Consider the following 27,997-nt stretch of genomic DNA (forward strand, 5'->3'; position numbering starts at 1 on the left):
TGTCCTCTCCATAGAGCATGAATCCAGCATCCGACCTTCAGCACCATTTTGGAACGGGGTTAAATAATTCCCCGATCGGTGGACAGTGGACAGATCCACACCGATCAGTAAGTTATCAGCTAAACTGTGGTTAGTTTTCACCAGACATTCCCTTTAAGTGTTTTACTTTTCAATATCGTATTCTTTTAAAGATAGGGGGCGCCAAATAAATCCGGCAGCCCGTTCTAAATTGTTCATCAAAACGTTTTTTCTTTTTTCTCTCTCTTTTTCGCCATTCAGACGTTGGTTTCATCTTGATGGCACGTACCCTCCCTAGAGTGCAAAGGGTGGGGCTGTGACTGATCCAGGAAACTACTACATACTCCATTGTTGATCACTTTTTTTTTTTTTTGCACAGAAATGTCAAAATCCCTGGTGCATATGTAGCAGAGTCGGCATTGGTTTTTTTTTTCTTTTTTTTCAGCACAATGTGGCTTGGCTTTAGTAAATGTAGACAATGCAGTCGCAATGAGAGATCTGGCTCTGCTACGCTGGCAGAGGGAGAGTTAAAGTGCAGTGACAGCGCTCTCCTCCTCTCCCCACCCCGCTGAGAGCATGTGTATTTGCCTCTCCCCTCCCTCTAGGGCTTCCTGCACGCCTCCTATGAAGCTCAGCTTTTAAAAGCAGCAGCTGAGAGATGCAGCAAACACTCGGCAGCATTGCTGAAGTCCGAGCACTGGCAGAGTTAGGGGCAGGAGAGTAGACTGTGCCCTGGTGGTGTCCCGGGCAGTGCCGCCAACTCTTCTTCCCATTAAACCCTGCACGCAACTTTTCCTTGACCACTGTTGGTTCATCGGCTCTGCGGAGCCGCACTCTGGGTAATTCCAGATACCGCTCCGGTGTAGCCAATTTCTGTCCCATATCCGGTGTAGCCAATTTCTGTCCCATATTACCACCATCCTGATCAGAATTCATCTAGACCCTTCCCTGCTTGAGCTAGAAAAGGTTCTAGACTAGATCCGGTCGCCCCAGTATAGTTCTGGATTATACAAAAAAAAAAATGCAACGTGAAGGATGTAGGATGAGCGGAGGGGTACAGGAGCCGGCGGCGGCCGGGATGATCACCTTAGACGACTTAGACAACATGACGGACGACCCGGGCTCCGATTCGGCGTACAACAGCAACGGAAGCGTCGAGGAAGAAACCGAACCCATGGAAGACGGAGAACAGGACCGGCTGCTCAACTACTGGCAAACCGTGGCGAGAGGACATCAAGTCGAGGTGCCAAATGGTAAGGGGCCGAATCATTGCTTGGGCGGGTGGGAGGGGGGCTTCACGTAACTTTGTTCAACTGAGCATACTGATTCCTGAAAAGAACTAGATACAATCTTGTATGCATAGACTAATGGCTCATGCAGACTACCAGAATTTTGGTCCGAGTGTGATCCGGCAAAACATAGTATGACTTGTGGCACTCATAGACAGACTGAATGGAGAAGAAGGAGAAACTTTTTTAATTCTCCATATCCGGGAAAATCGGATCCGAGTCTGATCAGTATAATTGGGCTGACTTTCTCGGATGGAGAACAGACGGTTGTCTGCACTTAGCCGAAGGTTGGCTTCACATATTTTCTGACCCAAAACGCGACGGCCTTATATACGTCGGGTTAACAGGCTGCTTCGGGGCAGGAGACCTGCGGCCGGTCCGTGCATTGCAGTCTGTACTCATGTGAATCCATCCCGATACTGAAAAAGTTCTGCAACTTCCTCGTATACTAAGTGCATCCATTTCAAGCTTTCTGCTTGCGGTCAGTGAATGGAAACATTTTTTGCTTGCCGATCGGCACATGAAGCTCTCAGAGCTTTGCTATAAATGTATCCAGATGTCAGAATGATGAATCGTAGCAATCTCCCAAGAGAGGAGAGATTTGGGCTGCTGGTGGTGGCGCAGGAGCAGCTATCAAGGTTTGGGTGTGAGAATTCCCTGACATCGCATTCCGCCAGTAAGGCATGCTGGGGGTTGTAGTGTGCACAGTCTCGCTTGTAGATTATTGCAAGGCTCTGTGTTATCTCCAGCGACAGCGCGGCAGAGAATCATCCCCAGTACAGACTTAAGTCCATTAACAAAGGATTTACATCATAGAGCTTATTCACTCTGTGCTGCGGCCGTGACCAGAAGTGACAACTGGCCGGCGTGCAGCAAGGACAAAGCCACTACATACAGGCCGATGTGATGGTCCGTGAGGTTAGGATTCTTGCCAAGTACAAGCTCACTTATATGCTCACTTCTCTTTATATTAAGCTCATAGAAGTCTAGGAAGCGGAGATATGAGGTGGTAAGAGGTGACGATCGCACTCAGATCACAAGAACAAGAGTCCCGAAAGCCCCTGTGTCAGCAGAGCAGAAGTGAGCACGTGCGACCCCTTCAGTCTACAGAAGTGGTGGTCGCACATGCTCAGTAGAGCTCCATTCACACGGGACTTAAGAGCTTGATTCCCAGGATCAGTTGCAGATCCCTCACAGTGGCTGATTTCCCACTTGTTAATGGGAACACATGAATGCACCAAAGCAGAGCAGAGCATGCATGAGTCAGACCGCCAGAAAAATACAATTCAATGCTAAAATAGACAATCTGCAACAAGTCGGCCACTAAGCGGTCTCCTTTCTGTATGACTTGCTCACTAATACCTGTCGAGTGTAATCCGTCTCTATAAGCAGAAGCACAGAGTTGGATTACAGGCAGCGGGGGGCCCCAGTACCTCTCCAGGCAGGCAGCTGGGTGGGGCCCTCTCCAGGCAGACAGCGGGGGGCGGGGGTTATCAGGCCCTGGTCCCTCTCCAGGCAGGCAGGAGGGGGGCAGGCCCCTCTTCAGGCAGGCAGGGGAGGGGGGGGGGGGGGGCAGGCCCCTCTCCAGGCAGGCAGGGGGGGGGGGGCAGGCCCCTCTCCAGGCAGGCGGCGGGGGGGGGGGGCAGGCCCCTCTCCAGGCAGGCGGCGGGGGGGGGGGGGGGGGCAGGCCCCTCTCCAGGCAGGCGGCGGGGGGGCAGGCCCCTCTCCAGGCAGGCGGCGGGGGGGCAGGCCCCTCTCCAGGCAGGCGGCGGGGGGGCAGGCCCCTCTCCAGGCAGGCGGCGGGGGGGCAGGCCCCTCTCCAGGCAGGCGGCGGGGGGGCAGGCCCCTCTCCAGGCAGGCGGCGGGGGGGCAGGCCCCTCTCCAGGCAGGCGGCGGGGGGGCAGGCCACTCTCCAGGCAGGCGGCGGGGGGGCAGGCCACTCTCCAGGCAGGCGGGGGGGGGGGGGGGGCAGGTCCCTCTCTAGGCGGGCGGCAGGGGGGGGGGGCAGGTCCCTCTCTAGGCAGGCAGCAGGGGGGGGGGGGGCTCTCTCTAGGCAGGCAGCAGTGGGGGGCAGGCCCCTCTCCAGGCAGACAGGGGGGGGGCGGGGCAGTCCCCGGTCCCTCTCCAGGCAGACAGGGGGGAACCCCTCTCCCGACAGACATCTGCTCCTTGCCTTTCAATCTGCATGCAGGTCATAAAAAGATGTGGGCATTCAGTTCAGATAAAAGGTAATGCTGGGATAAAAGGGAAAGGATGTTTCAGCACCTACAGTGCTGGCAGAAAGTGGGACTGCACACTAGTTACAGAACATAAGAATCTCGGGACAATTCCCAGATATATTACACTGGTATGTGCACAAAAAGGCAGTTTTGTCTTGTTGAGTGAAGGAGCGGAAGGAACCAAAAACCAGAATATTCTACATGCTTTAACTGAAAGGACACGGACGCTTGAAGTCAACAGCGACTAACAGAACAGCTAATATCAGGGTATTGGAGATTATGGAAAGATCTGCCCAGAGCTGGAACGTGCAGCCACCTACTAATCTATATACACTGTAGCTCATTGCTATATTGGGAATGTGTGTGGTGGACATGCCCTCACAGATGCTACCACCCTCAGCTTCTTAAAAGACTGGTCTGTTATCCCATACTGCCCCATTCATCCAGGGATCATTTGCTTTTATTCCACTCTTAATCCCTTGTACGATTGCCCCATGGACTGCATGGAGACCAGAGAATACGTGGGACACCTTCCGTAAGTCTCTAGGGTGGAGGAAGAGCCCCAGCATACTTCTAGAGAACACAATGTGCACCAGCGGTCTGCTCGCTCCTTCATACAGGTCGGCTTGCTAGATCACATTCCCCTGTACACATTTCGTTACCCCCCGTTATTTCTGCTGCATGACTGAGCCATTAGCCCAGAGGAACAAAGACTTGTACACACAGACCAGCGGCGGCCGGCGGTCTTGTCCTATTAGATGAGGCTTCAGGACTACACCTTTAGTAAGAAAAGCTATGAAACAGATTAAAGGAGTTTTCCCTCGACTATTAAAGTTTCTAATATAAACTTATTGTTCCTAATCCCCGCAGAAATCACATGACACCCCTGATCCGAAATTCTAGTACTTCCCATACAAGTGTATTGAGAAAGGCACGATACCTCTATGACAATGTGCTTCAGCACATGCACATCGGAGGGCCGAGATAAAAAGTCACATCTTTAGTGTTGGAAAATCCCTTTAACGTGGACCTGCCACTTGCTCACAGTGAACCTATAAAAATCTGAGCTTCCCTGATTCTGTCGCAGTTTTCCTTTTTGTGCTGCGTCGCTCCATTGCAGAGTTATTCGCGTTTGTTGCTTTAGGAGCGCAGCAAGTGAAATCTCTGCTCTGCAGAGTCTTCTCTGGGAGTGTACGCCTTCATCCCTCCCTATCGGACGCTGCCAATCACAGCTCGGCAGCTGATCTAGCACTTTAAAACATGACGGAGAGCTGCGATTGTAAGCATCGTGGAGGGAGGATTGAAAGCACACACCCCCAGAGAAGACTCTGAAGAAACACTGAGCAGAGATTTCACATGCTGCGCTCCAAAAACAACATATGTGAATATCTCTGCAATGGAGTGACGCAGCGCAAAATGGAAAAGAGTGGTATAATCAGGGGATCTTGGAGATTTTTACAGCGACAGATCCTCTTTACATTTTGATCACTTTACCAGAGAGGTGCATAGAGCGGTAGCGTGCATGTGCACATTCATTTTACTAAAGTCCATCAGCAGCTCCATAGACAGAATACAGGCTGCCATAAACAGCAGCCGGTTGACCACTAATTTAACTCATAAGGAAATGGCTAATGGCCTCCAGTGTGAAGCAGATATAATTTCCTAGAGCAGTTTATTTAAAGAAAAGCCCCCCCTTCTTGATCAAGCAAATGTAAAATACACAGGTTTTTGCTGCACGTTCCTTCACCCCATGTGCGAGCTGAGTCTGTGCCGTATGCGCCGCTGATTCATTCGGTGGAGAGCACTTATCCAACCTTGCAGAGCATTCAGCGAGCGCTGCAGATAGCACTTGGGAGATGGAGTGCATTCAGTGACCTTGTACGCTGATCCTGCAGCCGTAAACCAAGCAGGCCCTGAATTACCAGGAGCCGCTTCCTTCATGTGCCAGCTGCTACAATAAGAGGATTTGATGAAAATCACAGAAAATCTCTTTGTGGTGTATTAAAGTGAACAATACATCGCAATCCCGACCTTACATCTATGGGAAATCTTATAGTTATGAGGTCTCTGAGAAATGAGAATCCATCAGGCCTGGGAATGAATGCAATATGGGGGAGCGGGCGCACACCCCTGGAGTCCAACTCCTGCCATGGAGAGGAAATGGGTTCTGGATTCCCAAATATTCTGCATTATTGGAAGGTCAGATTACTGAGAGCGAACCTTATTCTAATGGCACAGTGCAGCCACTAACCAGTTCAGCTCTGCTGTATCTTCGCGTGTTGCATGCAGCGTCTCCATACCGTCATGCATAGCTGTGCAGGTACTACATGCCCAATATCCGTGACTAATGTAGATCTGCCGGCTGTTTACGCGTGCTAAAGCCTATAGCCCCCATCAATTATTCACAAGGTTTAATGTCAATCGCAGAAGGATCCGCACTACACGTATCGGCTGTCAGAGGTCCACCGACTTCACCTAGACTGGACCAATGGGATTACTGCAATCTGTGCACGGCTTTACATAAAAAGGCCCCGATTCTCCTTATAGAGACCACCAAACCAAACGGGCACTGGGGGACTAATGGGTCAAGAGATGCTCAATGGGAAAGAAAGCTTGCTCTCTAGTGCCCCCTGTTGGAGAGCGCTACCTTAAACGTGTAAAATGTCCAAGTCTTTAAGGCGCCCCTCCATCCATCATACAAAATGTGAGAGTACATTTCTAACGTGCAGTCACTGCACCCAATGTACTTCCTTTTACTGCCTCCATATCAGAGTTCAGTGACCCGTTGTCCCAAACAACAAGGCCATACATTGGCTGAATACTTCCACATTAATGCCCAGCCTGCAATGCTGCAACCTGCCGGGCCCAACTGCCAACACCGCCCCGCCGAGCCCAAAAGCCAACGCCGCCCCGCCGAGAGCCCAAAAGCCAACGCCGCCCCGCCGAGAGCCCAAAAGCCAACGCCGCCAATACTCGCGACTCCCGGATAAATAAATACACCCTGTATAATATCCGGGAAACAATTCCAGAATCGCCGAATCCTAGAGATTTAAAGCCATTTCAGCATCCACAGGAGATGCAATTTTCATGGGAGCTCCTCGTGAGAAGGAAGGCAGATGAGCGGCAGATTTTCTGCTTTTAGCGCTAATCAATCATGTAATTTGCCAGTAAGGAAAAGAACTATAACTGCGAATAACAAAAAAAAATAAAAAAAACACTAATTCTGATAAGAAGAAACAGGATCTTGCCCTTGAGCGAATAATCTTACACCGAGAATCTGGTTGCACAGTGTACTTGTCCAAATGCTGCATTCTGTTATTTTGGCCTGTGGCACAGACTTGCATGGAGCGGAGGGACGTACCGGTGTCAACAATGTTGCAGATCAGCGCGTGGTGGACCAGCGCGCCACAGATCACCGCGCGGCAGACCAGCGTGCAGACAGCGTGATGCGGACCAGCGTGCCGCCAGCTTGCTGCGGACCAGCGTGCCGCCAGCGTGATGCGGACCAGCGTGCCGCCAGCGTGATGCGGACCAGCGTGCCGCCAGCTTGCTGCGGACCAGCGTGCCGCCAGTGTTTTTCCAGAATGGCTAAAGAAAAAAGTGACAAAGCTTCTATACTTTGCAATGTTACACACATACAGCACATGTACGCCATCCGTGTGCTGTACTTGTTTTACATGGACCCAGAGTCTTGTATTGGCCGTTGTAATCGCTGCCAGTAAAATACAGACACGTCTCCCTGTGGTTTACACGGACTCACGCTCGATGTAGAAACATGGACATGTGAGCAGCCCCATAGGTTATGATGGGTATGTGTGGTATCTGAGAAAAAAAAAAAAACGTATGCCACATGTACCGAAACACTAACATGTGACGGAGGCCTTGTTTTGTCCACAAGCCATATGCCAGGTATGGGAACCGCAGGTCCTTACATTAAGTTTTGGGGTTGGTGGACCACATTCAAAAGTACTAACCAAACCCTCAAGTACTGAAAGAAGAGACCGGGGGAGAAAGAACAGAGGAAATCGTGATTTTATAAAATATGTGGATACTCCATAGTGGACCCTTCTGGAGGAGCTCTCTTCAGAGCTTTATGACCCGTCCTATGCCCAGGAGGCAACCAACAAAGAGCCGTGATCAGCATCCGAGAGGTGGAAGCAGAATAGGAGACTTGCTGGAGGGTGCAGACATTACAAGGATTTCTTTACATTAACCAGTCACACCTCGACCGCACGTATTCACCCGGATCTCTAGGGCATGGGAGTAAAAAATAATAATATACATAAAACGCAGAGATAGGATCTGTGCATCTTTCTGGAGACAGAAGACAACTGACACACGAGACAGATAGGAAGATATACTTTGCAGTTCTACAAACGCTTAATTATTAAAAACAAGGGGTTTCCTGAGGCTCGTAAGATGCTTTAAAGGGAATCTATCAGCAGGTTTCTGCTATACAATCTGAAAGCAGCATGATATAGGGCAAGAGAGCCTGATTCCAGGGATGCATCACTGACTGGGCTGCTAGGTGCAGTTTTGATAAAATCCCTGTTTTATCTGATGTAGATGTAGCAGAGCTAAGACTTGTAGACTGTGTATAGATCCGCCCACACCCCTGATTGGCTGACAATGCACAGTGTACACAGGAAGCTGCCAATCAGTGGTGAGGGCGGGGTTACACAGATTAGCTGGACTGGCCTGCATGTGAGACCTAGTCACACAGTGATAATCACCTGCTGATAAAACATTGATTGCATTGAAATTACAGCACACAGCCTAATAAGTGACACATCGCTGAAATCAGGCTCTCTTGCCCTATATTATGCTGCTCTCTGTGTAAATAGCAAAATCCTGCTGACAGATTCGAAAAGAGATTATTTTCAGAACCCTTAGACCATCCGACCCACAATTTTTTTCATATTACTTTTTATTTTTTTTGCTCATTCATTATTCCTTCTACACAGTGATGCAGTTTTCCAGTGAACAGCACCCTCACCCCCCAATACACATGTATTCTCAGCTTGTAGGAGCGTGCATGTGTTCTTATCCGGACTGATGGCGGGTCTTCTGACCAGAACTTGCAGCCTCATCTATGACTATGAAGCTGTAATGTCGGGTCAGTCTGGGTATTGCGGCCCTTATGCAGACCGTGAAATACACTAGGCCTGCGGCCAGTTTCTCACATCTATGTTTCATGGTCCGAGTACAGACCGCGTGTCTCCTAACCTGAACTCAACACGTCAGGAGCCCAGTGGCCAGTCCATGCATCGCGGTCCGTGTAAAATCGGATTTAAAAAAAAAAAAAAAAAAAAAAAAAAAAAAAGGAAAATGACTGGACATGTTAACATTAAACAGCCCAATCATTCTTACCCTCAATATCGTCAATCAGCAGAGATAAAGGACCACCACGCACATTAGATGGTTGGCCAGTCTGGCCAAATCGGTGGCCTCCAATGCATCACTGACGAGATGCAGCGGTCCCTGCTGGAAGAGAAAGGAGGCTGCTGCCAGTCCCCTTCTAGTAGCAGCTTATCTCAAAACAAAAATTTTCGGCGGTGGAAATTCCAACAGCCAGATTCACCTCTCTCCCCGACATTATCTGTTGGGGGAGGAGATTTGGTAGCCCCCCTATACTCCAATTTCAGAATATCTGGCCAAAATTTGCGGGTTCGGCCGACTTTAGTCTAATGCGTTACTGTAAACTGCTAAATAGTTAATAATTGCGTTTTTGAAAACCGCACCCCAGCGCCGGCCATGTCGGACCCTTAAGGCGGCTATTTGACTCTTATTTCACGCGAAGCAGCGGCTCCTGAACGCGGCGGCGGCTGTAACATCTGCGGCATTTAATAGTGAGAAATTACTACAACGCCGGGAAGTGGTTAATTTCTGTGAATCAGATGAAACGCTCCGGTTATTAGGCAGCACCTAATGCCGACATGACCTGAATATCTCAATGAGATTAGCTGCTCTCAGTCTTAGGATGTTCCTGGCAGCGGCTGGATGAAAAATAATTACTGTGTGGAGTTTATCAAATGACCGCCATCTAGAGAAAGAAATACAACTATGCGCAGAAAGTTATCCAAAAACGTCCCCCCCACCACCAACAGGTCACATTTCCATTGTTGGCTTTGAGGCGACTGCAATATTTAAAGGGTTTGTTCTGTATTCAGGAGCGCGCCGCTCCTCAGCCTCCTGCTAGCCGGGGGGCTCCTGATGACTGACAGGACACATAGTTGCACCACTGGCCTTAATGGCGCCCTCTCTGATGCTTCTATATGAGGCAGCATTGGAGAAACACAAGGGCACAGAACCTGGCGGGCTCCAGCGGTCAGAGAAGCGCTCACAAGCCGTATAACAAAGAGTTTGTAAGCGCTGCACTCCTTGCCTAAGAGACTGGCCACAGGCCAGAGACTGCAAAAGGTGGCTGGAAACCTAGGGGCAATCTGCGCGACACAATAATTAAAAATCCCTACATGTTACCTTTTTACAACCCCTTTAAAAGCCCACCTGTCCTTTCACAGCAAAAGATAATCTTGCTGTCCGCATCCCCCAATCTTATATGTCCTGGAGCTGTCTAACTTCATCTGCTCAGTCATTCATTCTTTTTCAGAGGGCAGTTCCTTTTCATTAGTATTCTGCCAGCACAATTGGTGTTTGAACTTCCTCAATTTACATAATTGCTGCTGCCATTGATAAAAGACTTACCAGTCCTCAACCAAAAGCTCGACTATGCCGTTCGACAGCAGGCATGAAGAGACAAAAGCCAACCCCACTCTCTGTACAAAGACCCACCTTTACTTCCTATAGAGAGCCAAAGCAACGCCCTAAATTCCTGTAGTAAAGAACCCACCGCCACTTCCTGTAGAGAAATAAAGACCTACCATTACTTCCTGTCAACGACCCGCCCCCGCTTCCTGTAGGAAGTCAACGACCCGCCCCCGCTTCCTGTAGGAAGTCAACGACCCGCCCCCGCTTCCTGTAGGAAGTCAACGACCCGCCCCCGCTTCCTGTAGGAAGTCAACGACCCGCCCCCGCTTCCTGTAGGAAGTCAACGACCCGCCCCCGCTTCCTGTAGGAAGTCAACGACCCGCCCCCGCTTCCTGTAGGAAGTCAACGACCCGCCCCCGCTTCCTGTAGGAAGTCAACGACCCGCCCCCGCTTCCTGTAGGAAGTCAACGACCCGCCCCCGCTTCCTGTAGGAAGTCAACGACCCGCCCCCGCTTCCTGTAGGAAGTCAACGACCCGCCCCCGCTTCCTGTAGGAAGTCAACGACCCGCCCCCGCTTCCTGAAATCCGTCTTAATCTTTGCTCCTATAAACACAGAAAAGCAAGTCACGGCTCAGCGAGTGCGATTGTGGCCTCCTTCGGCATGGGACAACCAGAATGCACTCTTTTAGGCTACTGATGGTGCCGACTGTGCAGTGGGATCGTGGGACTGAAAAAAAAAAAAAAAAAAATTCTCTGAATCCTTTTTCTCCCCACCATTTCAGAGATGGCAGAGCCAATTCAACAGCTGACAAGAAGCGGTCGGACAGAGGAGCGTCAGAGAGTGCCCTTCCTGCAGCTCAGCTGCAAAGAAAAGGTACATTTGGATTTTTTCGGGGATAATACTAAGTTAAAGGGGCATCCTCCTATGATATATCGAATGTCAGCTGGACAGGTTTTACTGGTCTCAAAGTGACACGCAGGTGGGGGAAGGGGTTAAAGGACTTTCATTCTCAAAAAAGTTTAGAGTTTAGCACTTAAATGGGTTATATTATTTGGCTTAAAAATACTTAACGTGTGCACATACCCCAAGCGGTGCAAGATCATGTATTCTGGATTAGAAAAGTAAAGTATATTGACTCATGTGTAAGGGTAGAAAACTTAAAAAAAAATAATTCAGTGCCAAACTTTCACATATTATGGATTATGGGATGCTGGCATTGCCGTATACTATGTGTCTACTCGTGCATAAGTTAGTGGTGTATGAACGGTGCGCGTGTGGCATGCAGAGGGTGAATACATCAGGTGGTCCACACGAGACGTTGGTTTTGTATATTTTTCATCCTCTGTTTTTCTGCACTTTTGCATAAGAATCTCTGAGCAGGAAATCAGATTATCAATCTCTAATGCGGGGCTGACTGCTGCCTTGTTTTCCTAAGCAGAAACCTTGTTTGTAGGTCAAATGACAGGGCTCCGCTGACCCCACAAAATAAATATTACTGCCTGCATGTGGTCAGTGCACCGCAAATTTACAGAGACCCTGCGTCTAAATCAAAGAACTGATAAGAGGTCAGAAGTGGTCAGATCACAAGTGATCACTGCTTAGACACTCCTTGTACAAGTGAACATCATGTAAAAAAAAAAAAAAAATTGCAGTATTGGTGCTTGAAAAAAGTGCAACCCCCAGAGAAATGTAGTGGTATAAACCATGAGCACGATCCTCTCCCCGCCCAGTGCCGCAAAGCACGAGCCCCTCCTCCCAACCCGGTGCCGCAAAGCACGAGCCCCTCCCAACCCGATGCCGCAAAGCACGAGCCCCTCCCAACCCGATGCCGCAAAGCACGAGCCCCTCCCAACCCGGTGCCGCAAAGCACGAGCCCCTCCCAACCCGGTGCCGCAAAGCACGAGCCCCACCCAACCCGGTGCCGCAAAGCACGAGCCCCTCCCAACCCGGTGCCGCAAAGCACGAGCCCCTCCCAACCCGGTGCCGCAAAGCACGAGCCCCTCCCAACCCGGTGCCGCAAAGCACGAGCACCACCCAACCCGGTGCCGCAAAGCACGAGCCCCTCCCAACCAGGAGCCTCAAAGCACGAGCCCCTCCCAACCCAGAGCCGCAAAGCACGAGCCCCTCCCAACCCGGTGCCGCAAAGCACGAGCCCCTCCCAACCCGGTGCCGCAAAGCACGAGCCCCTCCCAACCCGGTGCCGCAAAGCACGAGCCCCACCCAACCCGGTGCCGCAAAGCACGAGCCCCTCCCAACCAGGAGCCTCAAAGCACGAGCCCCTCCCAACCCAGTGCCGCAAAGCACGAGCCCCTCCCAACCAGGTGCCTCAAAGCACCACCTCCGTGCCATACTGCTAAAAAAAAAAACACAAGCTGCCGCCACAAAGTCACAATGCTGTAAAGAATGAGCCACCCCACCCCCAGCGCTGTAAAGCACGAGCCCCTACCCATAGTGCAGTGAGGCACAAGCCCTACCAGTTTTCTGGTGTTAAAAAGGCTGCCCGTTTTTCTACAGTTTTTTTTTTTCAAAACTTTTTTTTTTTTTTTTTAAACTTTATTTAAAAAAAAACAAACAAACAAAAAAAAATTGTTTAGCCACAATTTTGCAAAATGCTGTAAAAAATTGCACCATGACTGCAAACTGAACAAACACCTACCCATTATATGAAGAATCGGGTACCGGAAAAGGGATTTTATAAACAAAAAAATTGCTGAAAACATTTAGAACAATTAATTTTTTAATTAAAAAAAAAAAAAATCTAATGTTGGCATTAGTTGTATTACGGATAAGTAGGAGCCGCACTGCCAGAAAAAATAATTAGCAGCGCAGCTGTGCGTCACCCCTGTAGATGACAACGAGAATCAGGATTATACAGAATCATACAGAGCGCCCGCACAGGCTCCTACGTTAGCAGCTTGACACAGAGGTGAACGAACCCTCAGATCACAGGATGCTCCGATCACAAGTATCTGAGGGGAGACGCGCTTATCAAGTGTTCATTTTACCTACAGCTCCCCCGCAGGGGAAGTTAAGCATTACACATTTCATCCAGAGCCGCTCTCTTCCGCATTGATGGGCAGATGAGGTTACGGCCACGAATCGCGTGCACAATGGGCAAGTGCCATATGCACATGTATCATGACCTAGTCTAAGGAACCAGACACGTGCTCGATACCTGACCACCGTGACCCCATTCCGAGTTGCAATCTTATTGGCAATGCTCACTTCCAATGCTGAAGCGTCTTTACATGACCCCTGCATGTAATTTGTACAGTCATGGCCAAAAGTATTGAGAATGAGACAAATAGTAATTTTTCCAAAGTTTACTACTTCATTTTTTGTAATGGCAATTTGCATATACTCCTGAATGTCAAAGAGTGATCAGCTTAACAGCAATTACTGTACTTGCAAAGTCAATATTTGCCCAGAAAATGAACTTTAACCCCCAAAACACATTCCAACATCATTGCAGTCCTGCCTTAAAAGGAGCAGCTAACATCGTTTTAGTGACTGATTGCCAGCCCTGTCCTCATCAACACCCACACCTGTGTTAATGGATCTATCAGCCATGATTAAGTAAGAATGACATCACTGGACACTTTAAAAGGAGGCTGGTTCTTGGTATCATTGTTTCTCTTCAGTTAACCATGGTTATCTCTAAAGAAACACGTGCAGCCATCATTGCACTGCACAAAAATGGCCTAACAGGGAAGAGTATCGCAGCTACAAAGATTGCACCTCAGTCAACAATCTATCACATCATCAAGAACTTCAAGGAGAGAGCTTCCATTGTTGTCAAAAAGGCTCCAGGGCGCCCAAGAAAGACCAGCAAGCGCCAGGACCGTATCTTAAAACTGTTTCAGCTGCGGGATCGGACTACCAGCAGTGCCGAGCTTGCTCAGGAATGGCAGCAGGCTGGTGTGAGTGCTTCTGCACGCACTGTGAGGCGGAGACTCTTTGAGCAAGGGCTGGTTTCAAGGAGGGCAGCAAAGAAGCCACTTCTCTCCAGAAAAAACATCAGGGACCGACTGATATTCTGCAAAAGGTACAGGGAGTGGACTGCTGAGGACTGGGGCAAAGTCATTTTCTCTGATGAATCCCCTTTTCGATTGTTTGGGACATGTGGAAAACAGCTTATTTGGAGAAGAAGAGGTGAGCGCTACCACCAGTCTTGTCTCATGCCAACTGTAAAGCATCCTGAAACCATTCATGTGTGGGGTTGCTTCTCAGCCAAGGGAATCGGCACACTCACAGTCTTGCCTAAAAACACAGCCATGAATAAAGAATGGTACCAGAATGTCCTCCAAGAGCAACTTCTCCCAACCGTCCAAGAGCAGTTTGGCGCCCAACAATGCCTTTTCCAGCATGATGGAGCACCTTGCCATAAAGCAAAGGTGATAACTAAATGGCTCATGGAACAAAAACAGAGATTTTGGGTCCATGGCCTGGAAACTCCCCAGATCTTAATCCCATTGAGAACTTGTGGTCAATCATCAAGAGACGGGTGGACAAACAAAAACCAACAAATTCTGGCAAAATGCAAGCATTGATTTTGCAAGAATGGACTGCTATCAGTCAGGATTTGGTCCAAAAGTTGATTGAGAGCATGCCAGGGAGAATTACAGAGGTCTTGAAGAAGAAGGGGCAACACTGCAAATATTGACTTGCTGCATTAACTCATTCTAATTGTCAATATAACCTATTGGTACTCATAATATGATTGCAATTATATTTCTGTATGTGATATAAACATCAGACAAACACTAATAAAAACCAGAGGCCAGCAGATCATGAGAAAATATAATTTTGGTGTCATTCTCAAAACTTTTGGCCATGACTGTAGGGTCCTCCAGAGAGATCTAAAAATGGAAGATTTATAAGAATGTGAAAAAAAAAAATTAAAAGGGCTGTCCGAGATTTTGACATTGATGGCCTATACTTAGGATAGGTCATTAAATGAGGGGGGGGGGTCATCCAACAGTAAAATTATTTATCAAGAACAATACTCACTTTGCACTGCCCCTCACCCCCCGCAGATTCAGTACAAGCCGCTCCGGAGGTCTGGAGCAACTCCGAAAATGGCGACTCTTCCGTTTGGAATTCCAAGAACGGCTGCAGCGGTCACAAGAGGGTGGCATCATCAGATGTTTCTCCAATGATGCTCCCTTCTAGACAACCCCTTTAAGATCAGATTAGTGTGTGTGTGTGTGTGTGGGGGGGGGTAATCTGGCTCCTGGCACACACAGCGTTCCAATGGACAGCCCGACAAAGAATGCATGGACAGTGGGAGCCGCATTACTTACTGGGGTTCTGTTGATGACCCCCATGGATTCAGCTCTGGCAGTTGGATGTAAGCAATGAGCAAAGCCGAACAGCACAGCTCCGTCACACCACCTAGTGGCTGGTGCTGAGAACTGCAGTTCAACTCCTATTACATTAAATACTGGTACCCAGAAGCAGCCATTACGGTTATCACCAGCAATCGGATGTGGTAACAGCTCATGGATGGTGGTGCCCCTAAAGATCTGGTATTGATGTCCCATCAAAATCATAGCAGTGGAAAACTCCTTTAAATGGTGAGAGGTCATGACTTCCTAATAGGGTGTATTTAAAAGGGGTCAGCTTGATGAAACGTTTCATGACGTGTCTTTGGTGGGCAAAGCAATCATTTTGGCCTCTAATATGCGCAAGCCGAGTCCTTGAACTGCGGACCACCTCCAGAAAAAAAATCTGTTTACCAGCCGCCACCCCCATGCACACTGTGTCCAGCCACCCCACCGCCCCATGCACACTGTGTCCAGCCACCCCACCCCCCCACGCAGTGTGTCCAGCCACCCCCTCCCCCACACAGTGTGTGTCCAGCCACCCCACCCCCCCACGCAGTGTGTGTCCAGCCACCCCACCCCCCCACGCAGTGTGTGTCCAGCCACCCCACCCCCCCACGCAGTGTCCAGCCACCCCCTCCCCCACGCAGTGTCCAGCCACCCCCTCCCCCACGCACAGTGTGTCCAGCCACCCCCCTCCCCCACGCACAGTGTGTGTCCAGCCACCCCCCTCCCCCACGCACAGTGTGTGTCCAGCCACCCCCCTCCCCCACGCACAGTGTGTGTCCAGCCACCCCCCTCCCCCACGCACAGTGTGTGTCCAGCCACCCCCCTCCCCCACGCACAGTGTGTGTCCAGCCACCCCCCTCCCCCACGCAGTGTGTGTCCAGCCACCCCCCTCCCCCACGCACAGTGTGTGTCCAGCCACCCACCTCCCCCACGCACAGTGTGTGTCCAGCCACCCACCTCCCCCACGCACAGTGTGTGTCCAGCCACCCTCCTCCCCCACACGCAGTGTGTGTCCAGCAACCCCCCCCATGAACACTGTATGTCCAGCCCTGCAGAAGAAGCAGCCATATTACTACAGGAGTCTATAATTTTTTCCATCTTTTTCCAACAGTGCGGAGAAGTGATGTACGAGAAAAGACAGTACGGAAAAGCCAAGTGGGCGTGTATCAAGATGAAAGAGGAGCGGTATGAGCAGAGTATCTGCATGGGGTTCATGAAGCTCATGAGATACATCTGTGAACAAAACTCCTCAGGTAAGACATCTACTGCCGTGAGTGTAATAACGCGAGTGGGTCTTTCTTATGGGGCTTCCACCACTCCATTCTAACGGTAGGGAATTTCTACCGACAGACCCCCACAGATCCCAGTTCTCCTGCGGATAGGTGATCACTTGCAATGTTATCCTATACCCGCGTTGTAATCCTTTCTTCCTAGGTGCGTATCTGGGCATGACTATCCCAATTCTTACAACGGTGCACACCGATGAAGCACGGACTGGCCTCATGCGCTTGGTGACGGTGGCTTATTATATCCCGAACCATCTTCAAGACGATCCGCCTCAACCAACCGACCAAGAAATCATCATCGAGGAGTGGCCAGCTACCATAGTCTTCTCTAGGTACAACTTTTACTTAAAAGGGGTATTGCCATCTCCAAGATCCTATCCCAGTATGTAGTAGGTGTAATATTATTATTATTATTACCAAATACCTCCAATTAGAAATGTAGTATAGTTCTTCTGATTTGCTATGTCACTTACCCCAAGTCCAGGGCATTGCAGCAGCTTAGTTATCCATGGTCACGATCAATCATATAGTGTCAGTTAGTTGTTAGTGGCCATAACCATAGATACCTAAGCTACTGCAATGCCCTGCACATGGTGTAAGCGACATAGTTAATCAGAATAACTATACTACATTTCTAATAGGAGGTATTTGCTAATATTATTATACCTACTACATATTGAGATAGGATCTTGGAGACGGGAATACCCCTTTAAAACTTTTTATAAAAGTTGTCAATCAACAACAAACCGATACTGTCCCATTATTGAAACTGGGAGTGGGCGGTGACATTAATTGTAATGCGGGTGAGTGACAGCATTACTTGTAGTGCGAGTGGCCGGATTAATTGTACTGCGGATAACAGCATTATATGGACACAAATTGTGGAATTGATTGCTCCCTGACTCTAGATGTTGGGTGAAGGAAGGACAAGGCATGCTGGATTTCAACATGTCCGATCCTGTGATTTAAAAGGGAGAGTTGTCCTCATTCTGATCAAACACATGCATGGTGGGGGAATTGTAAGGAAAAGCTGTCGACTGCCAGCCATCTAAGCTGTATGGCCGGCTAATGACTAATGGTCAATGAACACAATGCTTCTTTTCGCGCAGAAAAAAAAAAAAAAAAATGCAGAGAAGTATAATACCATTGAAGTAACTGAGATTTTTGCAATCTCATGAAGGTGTTGAGGTTTTTTTTTTCTTTCCCATGAGTATATTGACGTATAATCCGCACGTTTCAGTATTTTTTTTCTGTGTTTTTCTTTTCCTCCACTAACTTCAATGGGGAACTCATTTTTCACATTAAATAAGACACATGTACAAGTACTGTAGAGTTTATGCACCTCACAGGGAATGTCATGTCACATGAGCAGAAAAAGCAAAAATGTAAAAAATTGTGACAAAAGAAAAATAAAACATCAAAATCTGATGATTGGGTAAAGATTTTTTTTTCTTGCAGAAAAAAAAAAATGCATGAAAATCTGCAAATAAAGTATCAAAAACATGTCATGCGCACGGACCCCAAGAAGAGGTGGAGAAAAACTGATGTTGACTAAGGCCTCATTCAGACGTCCACTTTTTCACATATGTGTTGCGTGTTGTATCCGTAGCGTGTACACACCACCCGTTATAATCTGCGGAGCTGTTCATGTGCCCGTGTTACGTCGCAGACCGGGTAGCAAACTCACGGGCACCTTAACAAACCCAACGCCAAGAAAATACGGCTTTTTGTGCCGTTTGATAGTAAAAAGTCACACTTTTGTTTCAACAAGCTTTAAACCGTTACGATGTGTTCACATGTCCATGTTGTCACACAGATGAGCGTTTAAAAAAAAAAAAGTGAATCTGTTACAAAGAGCAACAAAAAGGAAAAACAAAGTTTCCATTCTTGAGTGGATCAGTCAAACAAAATATATTATATATATATATATATATATATATATATATATATATATATATATATATATATATATATATATATATATATATATATATATATATATATATATATATATATATATATATATATATATATATATACACACATATATACACAATACAGACCAAAAGTTTGGACACATCTTCTCATTTAAAGATTTTTCTGTATTTTCATGACTATGAAAATTGTACATTCACACTGAAGGCATCAAAACTATGAATTAACACATGTGGAATTATATACTTAACAAAAAAGTGTGAAACAACTGAAAATATGTCTTATATTCTAGGTTCTTCAAAGTAGCCACCTTTTGCTTTGATGACTGCTTTGCACACTCTTGGCATTCTCTTGATGAGCTTCAAGAGGTAGTCACCGGAAATGGTTTTCACTTCACAGGTGTGCCCTGTCAGGTTTAATAAGCGGGGTTTCTTGCCTTATAATTGGGGTTGGGACCATCAGTTGTGTTGTGCAGAAGTCAGGTGGATACACAGCTGATAGTCCTACTGAATAGACTGTTAGAATTTGTATTATGGCAAGAAAAAAGCAGCTAAGTAAAGAAAAACGAGTGGCCATCATTACTTTAAGAAATGAAGGTCAGTCAGTGCGAAAAATTGGGCAAACTTTGAAAGTGTCCCCAAATGCAGTTGCAAAAACCATCAAGCGCTACAAAGAAACTGGCTCACATGAGGACCGCCCCAGGAAAGGAAGACCAAGAGTCACCTCTGCTTCTGAGGATAAGTTTATCTGAGTCACCAGCCTCAGAAATCGCAGGTTAACAGCAGCTCAGATTAGAGACCAGGTCAATGCCACACAGAGTTCTAGCAGCAGACACATCTCTACAACAACTGTTAAGAGGAGACTTTGTGCAGCAGGCCTTCATGGTAAAATAGCTGCTAGGAAACCACTGCTAAGGACAGGCAACAAGCAGAAGAGACTTGTTTGGGCTAAAGAAGACAAGGAATGGACATTAGACCAGTGGAAATGAGTGCTTTGGTCTGATGAGTCCAAATTTGAGATCTTTGGTTCCAACCACCGTGTCTTTGTGCGACGCAGAAAAGGTGAACGGATGGACTCTACATGCCTGGTTCCCACCGTGAAGCATGGAGGAGGAGGTGTGATGGTGTGGGGGGGCTTTGCTGGTGACACTGTTGGGGATTTATTCTAAATTTAAGGCATACTGAACCAGCATGGCTACCATAGCATCTTGCAGGGGCATACTATTCCATCCGGTTTGCGTTTAGTTGGACCATCATTTATTTTTCAACAGGACAATGACCCCAAACACACCTCCAGGCTGTGTAAGGGCTATTTGACCAAGGAGGAGAGTGATGGGGTGCTACGCCAGATGATCTGGCCTCCACAGTCACCAGACCTGAACCCAATCGAGATGGTTTGGGGTGAGCTGGACCGCAGAGTGAAGGCAAAAGGGCCAGCAAGTGCTAAGCATCTCTGGGAACTCCTTCAAGATTGTTGGAAAACCATTTCCGGTGACTACCTCTTGAAGCTCATCAAGAGAATGCCAAAAGTGTGCAAAGCAGTCAGCAAAGCAAAAGGTGGCTACTTTGAAGAACCTAGAATATAAGACATATTTTCAGTTGTTTCACACTTTTTTGTTAAGTATATAATTCCACATGTGCTAATTCATAGTTTTGATGCCTTCAGTGTGAATGTACAATTTTCATAGTCATGAAAATACAGAAAAATCCTTAAATGAGAAGGTGTGTCCAAACTTTTGGTCTGTACTGTATATATACACACATACACAAATTTATCTGTTTAAAATGTAAACCTTGGTTGCTTTTTTTCATCTTTTTTGTCCGTTTCTAACAGATTTTACTAGAGGAGTCTCTGAACACTTCCAATGTTCTGGGCAGGTGCAGTGCTAAAAAAACAGATCACACACACACATAATAAATATATAAATAAATAAATTATATATAATATATATATATATATATATATATATATATATATATATATATATTTATTATAATTTTTTTTTTATTTATTATGTATATGTACTTTATTATACTTGAATATTGTAATGTATATATAAAATAAAATATATTATATTTAATATATATATATATATACACACATACATACACATATATATAATTAAAATGTGTATATTTTATTTTATAATATATAGATATATATTAAAATGTGTAAGAATATATAAGAATACATTTAAGAGAAAAAAAAAAAAAACTTTCCAAGCAGAAATTTTCCCGCATCACAATAAGGAGTTTAATCCCTTTCGAGAACACCGCTTAAATGCCGCCTGGCCATTTACTTGTCTTATTCCTAATATATTCTCAATAGGAAAAATAAGAATAAATAAGCCCTAATTCTTTTAATAGCCGAGTGGCCGATCCATGTGGTTTGTTCTTGTGAGAATAAGGCTGATGTGATTAGCACGTCCTCCAGCCGAACATCCACTTCTCCCATCTTTCATATTTCAGACAATTATTGAGATTCAATAAGATGAGGGTCTGAGTAACCTGACATGAATGACTTCAAGGTTTTATGCCAATGAACAAAAACACCCATAGATACAAAAAGGCATAAGAAGCAGGGAAGGAACATCTTGGCCCGAGGAGCTCCCTGCCGAGACTGACAAATACTAGTAATGAGAGGGGCATCAGCGAAATAATGACTCCGGAGGACGTCCATTTATAACATTTAATAACTCCTTATCTATAGAAAAAGAAACAAAGATGTAGATGCAGATACATATTGAATGCAGTTATCCCCCGCAGAATTAATCATAAAATACGAAGTTTATTAAAGGAAAACTAACTACACCGGAAAAAGAAAAAAGAAATTTAATAGAAAAGCCGCTTAGATCGACAAAAAGGAACACAAAAAAATTATTCAGTTCCGTTCTTCCAAATATTTGCTATTAAAATTCAACGTTATTTTTTTTCCCACTTTATTTCTTTTCATTTCCATTAATGCCACACGTGGTCTTATAAATAATCCGGAGAGGAGCAAGTAAATTGGGCTGGCTAATTCAACTTAAAAGGGAGCGTTTCAGGGGCTTAAAAATCAGGTTCTTATGTTAAATGTATTTTCCATTTAAAAAAACAAAAAACACTCTCAGGCTGGCTACTAGGCCGTATACTAGAAACACAATTCCTGTTAGTTCAGGAAAGCCAGAAGGATATTAGCAGCAACAATACTACTTAGTTGTATGGAAGTTCTGATTAGGGCAAATGTCATTGTACAGGAGGAGGAGGGGAGCTGTGACATCACCTATTGTGAATGGTGGATCCTGTGTTATCTACTGTATATAGAGGTGTTATCAGTCATTGTACAGGAGGAGGGGAGCTGTGACATCACCTATAGTGAATGGTGGATCCTGTGTTATCTACTGTATATAGAGGTGTTATCAGTCATTGTACAGGAGGAGGAGGTGAGCTGTGATATCTATTGTGAATGGTGGATCCTGTGTTATCTACTGTATATAGAGGTGTTATCAGTCATTGTACAGGAGGAGGAGGTGAGCTGTGACATCACCTATTGTGAGTGGTGGATCCTGTGGTATCTACTGTACATAGAGCTGTTATCAGTCGTTGTACAGGAGGAGGAGGAGGTGAGCTGTGATATCACCCATTGTGAATGGTGGATCCTGTGTTACATACTGTATATTGAGGTGTTACCAATCATTGTACAGAAGGAGGAGGTGAGCTGTGATATCACGTTTTGTGAACAGTGGATCTGTTGTTACTGGGGCCATTTTAGAATCAAAATGTCCTATTTCAGGAAACACAACATGTACATTAGCCACAATGAACAATCCCCGACCCTTTCTTTTGTATTAAGCATCTAATGAGCGTCTGCAAAGGTCATTGTGAAGTGGGGGATGGGGGAGGAGCTGTAACATCTTGTGTTATCACCTGTGATCTGTCAGTATAATCCTGCCTCTGATGATAATGAGTCTGCTGAAAACCCTTCATGAAAAGGACAAGAAGCGTTTAAAAAAGCCCGAGTGCAAAAATTGGAAGATTATCAATTTTGTCTTTTAGTAAAGAAAAAAAAAAAAAAATCAGATCATTTTCTGATGATACATTCCATTGAAAAGGTATTTGAACATTGACAATCTTGTGAGAAGATGTGTGTAGGCGGCTTGTTATATAATGGGCATAACCCCATCAGGGAGAGCAGGAACACCAGACGATCAGCTGACTGTCTTGTGCTCAAATTCCATATTCCAGTCATTGAGCCAAGGCAAAATCTACAAGTATTTGAGTTCAGTCTGGGATGTTCCCATGTGATTTCCTTCACAATCCAGAGATCATGTTGGACCTGGTCCCATATTTTGACCAGAGACTGACCCCAGCCCCTCTCACCCTATCCCTTCTTTAGTAAAGGTGCCCAGATGACCCGCAGCGAAACTCAATTTTGCCATCTGTCGACAATCTAATGTAGCGCTTCTCAAACTAGGAGGTGGATCTCATCATTAAGGCTCCTCCTAGTTGTTGGTTAGGCCCAAAAAAATAGGGGCAGTTTTATCTTTACAGAAACAATCATAAGCTACATGGTCCTGGCTGAAGTGAAAAGGTACATTGGGAAATATTTTACATTTTGGCATGGGCTTCGGCCATGGGTGGTGAGGCACAGGTATCATGTTCTGACCAGTAGAACAAAGCCTTGACCTGATATGTATAGTGGGGGCTCAAATTTCCCAAAATGGCAGATCTCGGCAAGAAAAAAAAAAAGATCAGGCATGCTGAACTTCAACATGTCCAATCCTTTGCAGCAAATCAGGAGCGGATTATTCCGCCCTCCCTATCAAGGACACACATCAGCATCGAAGGGGAATGGTTATGGTTTCCAGTCTCCAATGATATTCCTAGCTATGGGAAATTTTCATGACCCTCCATCGATCACCTGATTGAAGGGGCCCAGCACTGTTTATCTGGCACAGCGCCACACTTAGTAGTGGCTATGCCTGGTATTACAGCTCAGACCCATTCTCGAAGGGGATACAACCCTTTTACTGAACCGATTGCTGGGGTTTCCAGAAGTGGGACACATTGAATACTAATTGCCTAAGGGAAGGCAATCAATTTTGTAGCATACTGGTTTGCACTGCTGCCTTTGTAACTTGGCTTCTTTTGGTACCTTAGCTTTTTATCTTCATGACTAGCTAAAAGCGCATGTTGGCACCTCTATCACCCAGGGTATATGCCCTCCAGCCCTACGCATTTTGGCACCTGTATCACGCAGGGTATATGCCCTCCAGGCCTACGCATTTTGGCACCTGTATCACCCAGGGTATATGCCCTCCAGCTCTAAGCATTTTGGCACCTGTATCACCCAGGGTATATGCCCTCCAGCTCTAAGCATTTTGGCACCTGTATCACCCAGGGTATATGCCCTCCAGGCCTACGCATTTTGGCACCTGTATCACCCAGGGTATATGCCCTCCAGCTCTAAGCATTTTGGCACCTGTATCACCCAGGGTATACGCCCGCCATCCCTACACATTTTGGCACCTGTATCACCCAGGGTATATGCCCTCCAGCCCTACGCATTTTGGCACCTGTATCACCCAGGGTATATGCCCTCCAGCTCTAAGCATTTTGGCACCTGTATCACCCAGGGTATATGCCCTCCAGCCCTACGCATTTTGGCACCTGTATCACCCAGGGTATATGCCCTCCTGCCCTACGCATTTTGGCACCTGTATCACCCAGGGTATATGCCCTCCAGCCCTACGCATTTTGGCACCTGTATCACCCAGGGTATATGCCCTCCAGCCCTACGCATTTTGGCACCTGTATCACCCAGGGTATATGCCCTCCAGCCCTACGCATTTTGGCACCTGTATCACCCAGGGTATATGCCCTCCAGCCTTACGCATTTTGGCACCTGTATCACCCAGGGTATATGCCCAGCGGTCACTAGGGCAATGGGTTTGTATGTGACAACCCTAGAAAAGCACCCTGGTGGTTTGCAATTCTTCATTCTTGGGTGGAGAACTCTACGTTGAAACACTTTATTCTCTTATTTCAGAGCGTTCACTGGAGCAACCAACGAAGAGTCCATCATGCATGAAATCTCCCTGCTGGCCGAGCTGTTGGAGTCTCCGGAGCTGTGCTTGCAAGACACGTTTATCATTGCCGGATACACGAACCCAGCGGCGGCCAACAGGCGGAACGAGATCTGGTTCTTGCAGAGGCCTTGAGCTTTGCACGGGAGGAGCTGCCCGTGAGCGGATGGAGAGCGGTGGCCCCAGTGGACATGGTCATCACATGATCCAAGAACCATTCTCCCAGGCTAGCCACTGTGGGCCAGTACTGAGCGGCATCGCTCTCTAGTATCTTTTCCCTGGAGATTTGCCGCCTAAGTGCATATACAGACACTACCTACAGTAGACGATTGCATAGGATTAATATTTAACCCCGTGAAGGCTGGTTATGGTAAACGCATATAACCCCACCCACCCACCCCTTAAAGGAATTTTCCCTATCTTCTAAAGCGATCATCTATATCATTAGGATATGCCTTCATTTTGGACGTCCGATCTCTGGGACACCCATCGATATCAAAAGTTAAAGGGACTTGATCCTAATTTTAGTACGGAGACTAGTGGTATGGCAGTATAGGTAGGAGAACAACAGTAAATATGATACCTTTCCTATAGTAATCCGATGTGCCAGCGCTGAGAAATCAAGCTTTGAAGTCATATGCAAATTCACTTTGAAGTGCATCAGCAGCCTTCATTGGACACGCCTCCAATGCACTAACAAGTAAATTTGCATATGGCTTTAAAGCTTGATTTCTCAGGACTGGAAAACTGGATTACTACAAGACCGGTATAATTTTTTATGATTATTCTACGACCTATACAGCCATACTGCTAGTATCTGTACTAAAATTGTCCCAAGACATTCCCTTTAAATCGCTGTAGCGATTTAGCGATACATCCGTTTCTCCGCGCACAGCCGGGGCAATGCTTTGCAGGAAAAAAAACTTAATTGAGGACCAATGAGGGTCCCATAAAGCGATGGCATATCCTGGTAACATTCCATCAATTCACAATATTTATTAACCCTTTAAAGCTGTACTATTCTCCAATAGTATGGACGAAGCCATCACATTCCCACCTTCACTCCAATGTTTAATCACCCAACTTCCCAAAAATGCCTGGCTCCACGCAGACAACTAAACATAGCATCGGCCTTAAGGATTAGCTCTGACTTCTAGTTCCCACGTGCATAATGGAAGGTTGGAAAAGGATTAAGCTCCTGGAAAAAAAAAGGCATTAGCTGTAAATATTAAAACCACAAAGTAAAAGCCGATTTACGTAGCCTCCAAAGGGTTACGGCGAGACGTTGAGATTAGTTATAGTCGGTGGGAAAGTCACCCGGGAGGGAATATATAAGTGTATATGGTCTTAATTAACGGGAGAAATATATATATAGTAAAAACAATAATAATCAGCCCTCACCTGAGCCTAAAATGGCCGAAACCAGAGGATAATAGACTGCATTCAAGATTAGCAAAGGAAGCGAGTGACATGAGGAATAATGGTCCTAAAGATTTGCTGATCGTGGAGAGTACCCACCAAAATCAGGCAATTTTTACCAAAACAACCATAATGTGTATTCTTTACATGCCGTCCTGGGAAACCAATAAATGTCCAATAGGATCCAATGGATGAAGCAGGACCCCCGTCTAAGCCTGTTCCTCCTCCTTGTCCTGTGTCTGGCTGCAGCAGGAGCCTCCCCCCACAGACAACAGATCTCTAAGCCCCGACCTCTTTGCTGACAAACTGATTGGCAGTTTCCTGTAGGATTTCTATAAGATGGACCATTTTCATTTAGAAAAAGGATATTGATATATATTTTTTTTACTCAAACAATTCTAGGTTGTGTTCCTTTAAGAAAAGCTTCCAAAGTTTCAAACAATTCCAGAACTATTGACCATCCCACCAATGGCACAACAGGGGGTCCACAAAGGGTTACTCATGTGATACAGAGGTTTTCCAGACCCCTTATAATGAACGACTGCCCAAATCCATTTCACAGCTCTTCTCTCACAAACCTATATAACTTGTATTAAGTCTATGCTCATTTTGGGCTTAAAGAGTCCGGTGGGTGGTCCTAAATCAGTGATCCACAATGGTCTGGAGAAGATGTCAATGGACTCAGTAGTTTGTTAATTGTCTCCTAGAAAAATCTGTTAACTACAAGAGGTTTTCCATCCAAATTTAGGTCTGATTTTAATGCCGGACATAGAAATTGACTTTTTCCGTAGGATGAGTGCGGTAAAATGGTGGTTTACCATGACCTAGAGAAAGGCCAAGAGAAAAAGGTGTGATACAAGTGCTGATAAGGCTAAGCACCCCCATAGAGAGATTCAGGGGAGACCCTGCCTTGTGCTGAAGACCTAAGTAATCTACAGCAAACCGGTTGCTAGAGACAAGACACTGGTACTATGGGCACATTTCCTAGCAACCAATCTTTAATGAACGGATTAGCACGGTGTTGAGAGTAGAGAAGGCAAACATCAAGTTTGGCAGTAGTCGCTCCATGTTATTTCCCATCTCAGCCAGCTTTACTAATCAGATTTGTATCTAGTGAAATCCTGCCAGATCCTGTCACCCCGTCCAGACATACGTTCAGGGGCACTTCTGCCATAAATTAAAGGGCCAAATAACCTACAAATGACTGGTTGCTAGGGACATGACACTGAAAATACATGGACTGGTTGCTAGGGACATGACACTGAAAATACATGGACTGGTTGCTAGGGACATGACACTGAAAATACATGGACTGGTTGCTAGGGACATGACACTGAAAATACGATGAAAAAAGTTGTCTGTTTTTTTTTTTTTTTTACTTTAAACTGTAATCACACAATCGCGTTTCTCAGTCTATATTTGGACCACAATGACCAGAACAAACAATGGTCTCCTGACCCAAACTATCAGCCTCACAGGCTTACATGAGAGAGGACTTGTGAATGCAGCCTCGCCAAAAATCAGCAAATGCACCAAAAATTAACATTTTTTATTTTATAATATATTATATACACACACATCCAGCACTTCTTCTCTTCATTTTCTGACCATATTTTGTTTCACTTTACAATTAAAATAGAGATAGCTAAAACTAAATATTCTGATTCTGTTTTCTCTCCTCCTCAATGTCCCTTTTCTAGTTAGATAAACTGCAGCAGGAGCCTC

General features: G+C 46.3%; 2 protein-coding genes across 5 annotated transcripts in view; one reads left to right on the forward strand and one right to left on the reverse strand.

Annotated features, from left to right (window-relative positions):
* Window positions 1–27,997, reverse strand: part of LOC141153617 (Fanconi anemia group M protein-like) — a 91,122-nt gene that overhangs the window by 54,034 nt on the left and 9,091 nt on the right. The gene's annotated exons all lie outside the window — the stretch shown is intronic.
* LOC141153615 (heme-binding protein 1-like) lies at window positions 605–27,989 on the forward strand. Its single transcript, XM_073638574.1, has 5 exons — window positions 605–1,271; window positions 11,017–11,108; window positions 16,680–16,821; window positions 17,003–17,186; window positions 24,817–27,989. Exons 1-5 carry the CDS (start codon window positions 1,040–1,042, stop codon window positions 24,986–24,988), a joined length of 822 nt encoding a protein of 273 aa, XP_073494675.1. The 5' UTR covers window positions 605–1,039; the 3' UTR covers window positions 24,989–27,989.

The sequence above is a fragment of the Phyllobates terribilis genome, unplaced genomic scaffold (genome assembly GCF_046119375.1).
Source record: "Phyllobates terribilis strain yellow unplaced genomic scaffold, ASM4611937v1 Scaffold_7__3_contigs__length_470593459, whole genome shotgun sequence".
In the NCBI taxonomy this organism is placed as follows: Eukaryota; Metazoa; Chordata; class Amphibia; order Anura; family Dendrobatidae; genus Phyllobates; species Phyllobates terribilis.

What these genes read in the sequence shown, in the direction of transcription:
- LOC141153615 (XM_073638574.1), top strand. Translation starts at nt 1,040, where the DNA reads ATGCAACGTGAAGGATGTAGGATGAGCGGAGGGGTACAGGAGCCGGCG. An exon ending in AGCTCAGCTGCAAAGAAAAG is followed by an intron (nt 11,109 to 16,679) that starts GTACATTTGGAT and finishes TTTTTCCAACAG; the next exon opens with TGCGGAGAAGTGATGTACGA. An exon ending in CTGTGAACAAAACTCCTCAG is followed by an intron (nt 16,822 to 17,002) that starts GTAAGACATCTA and finishes CTTTCTTCCTAG; the next exon opens with GTGCGTATCTGGGCATGACT.